Genomic DNA, 6,000 nt, shown 5'->3' with positions numbered 1-6,000 from the left:
TACTATCATCCATCGTCCTGCGAAGCAGAGCAGCGCAAAATTGAACATTTAAATCTTATACAGATGGTAGGAGAAACTCGCTCCTCGGAAGGAAGGGACAGCAGAGAGGAGGCAGGGTTTCCTGGCTCAGCAGCGGATGCACACAAAACCCCGCGCTGAAGCCCAGACAGGCCTCGAGACACGTTTGAATGGATCGAACGGTATCAGTCAGCTTTCATAGAAATGTCAGGAGATACTTAAATGCATTCCGAGCGTGCGTGAGCATATCGTGTTCCGACCTCTGCTATCCCTGGCACCCACCAGTTCGGGGCTTCCTTTACCTAAGGGAATACGTGCACAGGCACAGAGCACTGTTTATAAACACCCACAAATACTACACACAAACACTGAGCCCAGCACACAACGCCTAAAACAACACACACAGAGAACGCAAACCCCACATACAAATACAGACAACCACTAAACCTGGGATACAAACAGATGCTAGGGAAAGCTGCAGACTTGCACTCAGGGAATCGATCTTCCCTGCAATGGATGCTAGCACTACCCGTTCTGCTCTCCTCAGCTTCGAGGCTGCCCTGCCAGGCTGGGGGAGAGACATCAGGGAAAGCCCCCCGAATCACCAGCCCCGCGGCCACGTCTCTCCCACCACGACCCCTGCCAAAGGAGAGCCCGCGCAGGGGCCCTGAAACAAGCTTTGGAGTGGGAGACCCGGGTCTGGACTGAGCCTGAGGAGGCACGGGAACCACGGCACAGCCCACAAGCCAGACCCAGCGCTGGCTGCCGACCCGGCATTTTATTATGAAAATAAAAATACCCCTTTCCATCTCGCAGCTCGGCTCAGTGAAAACTTTAAACAGGGCTGGTGGGAAACTTCACACTGAGCTTCCAAGACGGATGTGCCCCAGCTCCACTTCTGCTCCCTCCCACCTCTCGCTTGAGCACCCCAAGCCTCGGCACTGCTCCGTGGCGATCAGAACCCGCGGGGCAGAAACCTGCCCCAATGGATCTGTTCCGGTGAAAAGGGTTGGTTTAAATCAACATTTTCCACAAAAAGCAGGTTCACAGACGGTTCATAACGAGCCGCACGGTGAAATCCTCCCAGCTGTATACTCTACCTCGCTTTAATCAGATCATTAACTTTCATAAAGATGTAGGAAGGAGGAGTGGCAGCACTTGAAAAGAGCTCAAAACAAGCTGAGTTTGAACCTTCAGACTTGTCATTGACTTAGCCTTTCATTGAGCCAATTATTTATGACATATTTGACGAAATTCAGAAAAGAAAGAAGTTGAAATCTGCATATCTGCTTGGGCTGCAGTAGAGTTACTACTACCTTTTTAAGCAGGACTACAAGCCAGGAGCTCTGCTCGGAGCCCCTCGGTGCCCGAGGACGCGCGGGAGCGCCCGGACGGCAGGCTGGCGCAGCTAGCCCTGGGCTTTCAGCGCACAGCCTTGTTTTGCACTGTTATTTGCCAGCAAAAGTATTTCAGCAAGCAGTAACGGGGTTTCATACAGATGCATTTATTTGTATCCTATTTTTCTTAGGCACAACGTGTTTCAATAAACTACGAGGATGCTGATTTTAAAGACGCGCGTCAGACTTGGCGCCGAGGCTGATGAACAGGCAGGCCATCGCACTCCTGGGCGCATCGTGGCTGGCAGCAGCGTGGCTGGCAGCGCCGTGGCCGCGTGCTGTGCGAGGCTGGCCTCGGCTCCAGCGCTGCCCTGATGTCAGAGGCTTCAGCTTCGGCATCGCCATGGTATCAGTGGCTTCGGCTCTGGCGTCACCCTGATGTCAGAGGCCTTGGCTCTGGCGTCGCCCTGATGTCAGAGGCTTCAGCTCTGGCGTTGCCCTGATGTCAGCGTGTTGCCCTGATGTCAGCGGCCTCAGCTCTGGCGTTGCCCTGATGTCAGCGGGGCTGACGCGTCCCGGGGAGCACTGGCAGCCTCCAGCCACGTCCGAGGCAAACAGAGGAGGACTCTGCGCTTGCCCCCCGGGGTGCTGAAGACACAAGAACGCACAGTGTCAGGGGCTTCGCTCTCGGCCTCCCCGGCCCCGGCGGCAGCATCGGCAGCCGGCCCCGGCCTCAGCGGGCTCCGGGCGCCGCCGCGCTCACCTGCGGCGTGTAGGGGGCGATGCGGCGGCCGCCCCCTCGCCGGGGTCCCCGCGGGCGTCCCCGGCGGCTCCCCCGGCTCCGGCCCCGCCGCGCAGGCGGCCGCCGCGGGATCCAGGTCCGGATTTTTGCAGCCGCCCGCCGCGCCGCAGCCCCTAACGCCGCGCCGCCGCCGGGCAGCCCCTGCGGCCGCGCCGCCCGCCCATGGCCGCCGAGCGCCGCGGGCCCACTCCGACCTGCCCGCCCGGCGCCGCGTAGGCTGCGAGCCGCAGGGGCCGCGCCGGGCCGCCCTGCCGCCGCCATGGGCCCGGCGGGGGCGGGCGAGCGCTGAGGGGCCGCGCGGGCGGGGGCGGCGCACGGCCGCGGGGGGGGGGGCTTCCCGCCCGCCCGCCCGCCGCGGCGGCCGCGGGCTGAGGGCGCGCAGGGCCGGCGGCGAGCCGCGGGCGCGGAGGGCGGGAGGCGGCCGCTGCGCCCCCCCCCCCCCGCGCTCACACACACGCACACGCGCAGCCGGGAGGCGCTCGGCGGCAGCGGCGGAGGGGGAGCTGCCGCCGGCCGCCCGCCTCGCCTGCCCGTCCGCCCGCCCGCCCGCCGCCAACCGCCCGCCTCGGGGGCGGCTGCCCCCGGCGGAGCCTCCATCTGCAGCCCGGCGGCGGGAGCGGGAACATGGCGGACCTGGAGGCGGTGCTGGCCGATGTCAGCTACCTGATGGCGATGGAGAAGAGCAAGAGCACCCCGGCGGCCAGGGCCAGCAAGAAGATCACCCTGCCCGAGCCCAGGTACCGCCCGCCCCGGCCCCTGCCCGGCGGCCTCCCCGCTCCCTGTCCCCCCGCGCCGGCACCGCCGTGCTGAACATAACGGTCTGACGGCGGCGGGCCCTCCGCCCTGCCCGGCCGCCCGCGGCCTCCGGCGGCGCAGCGCCCGGCTGGCGGCCGGAGCAAGTGGTGGGGTCGGGTTGGCCGCGTTTATTTGCGACAACTTCTGCAGGCGTTTCCCGGTAGGTAAAGCTGTGGAGAAGCCCGCTTCTCCCGGGAAAAAAAAACCCAAAACAACCAAACAACAGACCAAACCCCACGGTTCGGGTGTTTATTTGATCGTAAACTTGATGCTTCATCCAGTGGGTGAGAAATTCTTCCACTGGTGAGCTAAATAAAATGGCAAAACCAAACTGAATCATTAACACTGTTTTATTCTGCAGAGGTTTGTTGGGTTTTCTGTTTTTTTTTTTTTATTCCTGGTGATGCTTCGTGAGATTTGACAGCGGAGCAGGGAGACACCGGGAGGGAGGACAGGCTCGGGAGAGAGGTTCTCACTCGGCAAGCAGCTGCCGGAGCAGAGGGTGGTGTACAGCGGTGAGCTAGTGCAGGTCTTGCGGCCGGCTCCATCGCTGTGGGCTTCCACGGGTCTTGCCGGCTGAGCAGACGGGTACCTTGACATGGCTGAGGTCGTTTTCTTAGGGTTTGGTGGTAAAAGCAGCTTTTCTTGGGAACAGCAGTCCCTGGTTATGCTTGTGTTATAGCGTCACCTGAGCATCGGTTCCTTATTTATTGCCGAAATTAAAAGTAAGGTTTTCCTCTCGCTCATGGCTTTGTGTCTAGATATTTAAAACGAACATCTAGCCAGCAAACCAAATACTGCAACAGAAAAAACCTAAACCAAAATTTACTGCAAAATGTGTAGGCAGTTCGCAAGCCGACTGGTGGCCTAGCCTAGCTGCCTGCAGTGAGCGAGATCCCTGAAGCCGCCTTCTCACTTGTTCTCTCGCTTTTCTGCCTTCATGCTTGAATTCTGGGTAGCGCAGTGAGGCCGCAGAGCAGGGGAAGGCGAGGGGCGCGGGGGTGCCCAGCGTGCGTTGACCTCCCTTGCGGAGGCAGTGAGACCTCAGATAAAGTTTGGCAATCGTTTTTAAGGTCCAGTTGAGGGCGGCTTGCTGGACAGATGAAGGTGCCTGTTCTGGTGTGTGTAAATGCTTATAAAAACAATATCAATAAAATTTAGCCTGCGGTGGTAACCTGAGGCACAGAGTGCTGTACCGGGAGTGCTGGTAGCTTTACGTTTGTCAGTGCTTTGGTTATGCCTGTTACTGTCCTTGGTGTCAGCGATGTGCAGTGGTGCTGCTCCCTGTTTGCAGGAGCGACGTGACCCCTCTGGGGAGGTGAAAGGTGGGGACGCGGAGAGCCTGCAGGCAAGGAGCCCCTCCGACGCCCTGAGATAGAGCAGCACCCTTGCTGCTTGTCGGGAGGCTCGGAAGCTGCCGCCTGGACCGACATCTCCTCGTGCAAAGTGCGGCACAAGCCTCGTAGCATAGCACGAGGCCCGAAGGACCTGCGGTCTACTGCTCTCCGGCTCCAGCATTTGCATTTTGTTGATGTTTGGTAGTTTCCCTGAGCTCGGAGAGGTGGTTCACCCACACGCGGCCCTGCGGGGTGGGAAATGGCAGCCAGGTGCAAGAGGAAGTTTTGCAGAGTAGGAGGAAAGGTGAAGGGTGAGGTGGCTGAAATGCCTCGCTCCTAGGGCTGCGTGTGGAAGAACCTGTTTGCAGATTACATGAAATATTAAAGGAGAAAGGTTGTTTGCCACCCCCCCCGGACTGTCATGCTCTGAGGAAGCTGAGCAGCCTTGAGCGAGGGAGAGGTTTGCAGCTGTAAGCGGTGCCGCGGTGCCATGGGATGGGGCATGTGTAAGGCAGCTCAGCAGATGAATGAGGGGAAGCCTGGACATAAATGAGAACAGAGACTTACCTAAGCCTGGGACCACAAACGGCTCTAGATTGCTTGAAATGACTGAACTTCTCAGCTTCTAACTGAAACCAGGGATTTCCTCATACAGTAGGAAATTGTGACCGTTATTCTGGTGTCAGATGTCTTCATACTGGTTTCTGGTGGGGTTTTTTTGATCCCCCTCATTAAAGCAGATGGGGTGTGTTGGGTATACTTAAATATTCTGTATCACTGGCAAAGTGATTCATTTAAAATTACATAAATCGTCTGGTTAAGTGCAGGTTGATATAGTAGCAGTAAAAAAAATACAATGCACAAAGTGCTCTCTTATATGAGTTTGAAATCAAACAGTTTTTTCCAAATACTTTTTTATATTTCTCTGTGTGTGTGTGTGTGTGAGAGCAGCTCCTCGGAGGAGATGAGCACAAGCTTTGTAATGCTGGGCTGTGAGCAGCCGTCGTCGCGTTCGGCTCCTGGCTGTCACTGGGACAGATAGCAGGAATGTCACTGGAATATCACATCCACTCTTGAAAATAAATGTCGCTGCCTCATTGCAGCACTCTTCTCGCAGGAACGCGTTCGGTGTCGGTTTATCTCCGGCGGGCGACCTGCGAAGGCATCCTGTGCTGCTGACCTTATCTCCCCAAGAAATATTACAGAGGTTTTACCCCCCCCCCCGTTACAGTTTGTCTCTTTGCTGGAGCCTGGTACACCTGTCAGCACCGTTTTATCTTTCTGAGATAAGACTGAGGCTAAATGAAGTAACTGAGTTTACTGTAATGCAAATTTGAGGGGGCTTCCTGTTTACAAGGAAACGGCTGTAGTGCAGGCAGAATAAATTCCAAGGCTGCAGGCCAAGGCTTAGCAGCAAATGAACTATGAGGGTGAAGAGTTTATTGGCCGTGGGGCTCATTATTGCTGAGTTCACGTGAAGCATCCTCAGACTGTTCTTGTACTGAAATCGTTAAATATCACCGTTTGGGAAGAAAGAGGACAGAAAATGTTAATGAGACAAGAGTGCCGAAGGAAGAGGCTTCGTGTGTTTTTGTTTTTTTTAAAACACCAAAACAAACCAACCCTTCTTCCATCCTCTGTCATCTGCTTTTCCTTCCCTTCTGTGTTTCCTCCTCTCGTTCCTAAGAGCCTTGCCAAGAACTGGGAAAGC

At 57.2% G+C, this 6,000-nt stretch overlaps 1 protein-coding gene across 1 annotated transcript in view; it reads left to right on the top strand.

The window, feature by feature from the left end:
- Window positions 1–2,662: 2,662 nt before the first annotated feature.
- GRK3 (G protein-coupled receptor kinase 3) overlaps window positions 2,663–6,000 on the top strand; it is a gene marked incomplete at its 3' end in the record, with an annotated part of 69,132 nt that continues 65,794 nt past the window's right edge. Inside the window, exon 1 of the mRNA XM_082007831.1 lies at window positions 2,663–2,894. Coding sequence (XP_081863957.1) covers window positions 2,782–2,894 — 113 coding nt within the window. The 5' untranslated portion in view covers window positions 2,663–2,781. The remainder of the gene's footprint in view (window positions 2,895–6,000) is intronic.

This window comes from Phaethon aethereus, assembly GCF_964289735.1.
Source record: "Phaethon aethereus genome assembly, chromosome: 17".
NCBI classification, from domain to species: Eukaryota; Metazoa; Chordata; class Aves; order Phaethontiformes; family Phaethontidae; genus Phaethon; species Phaethon aethereus.
The sequence above is the reverse complement of the archived record's forward strand: the minus strand, read 5'-3'. Positions and strand labels throughout refer to the sequence as shown.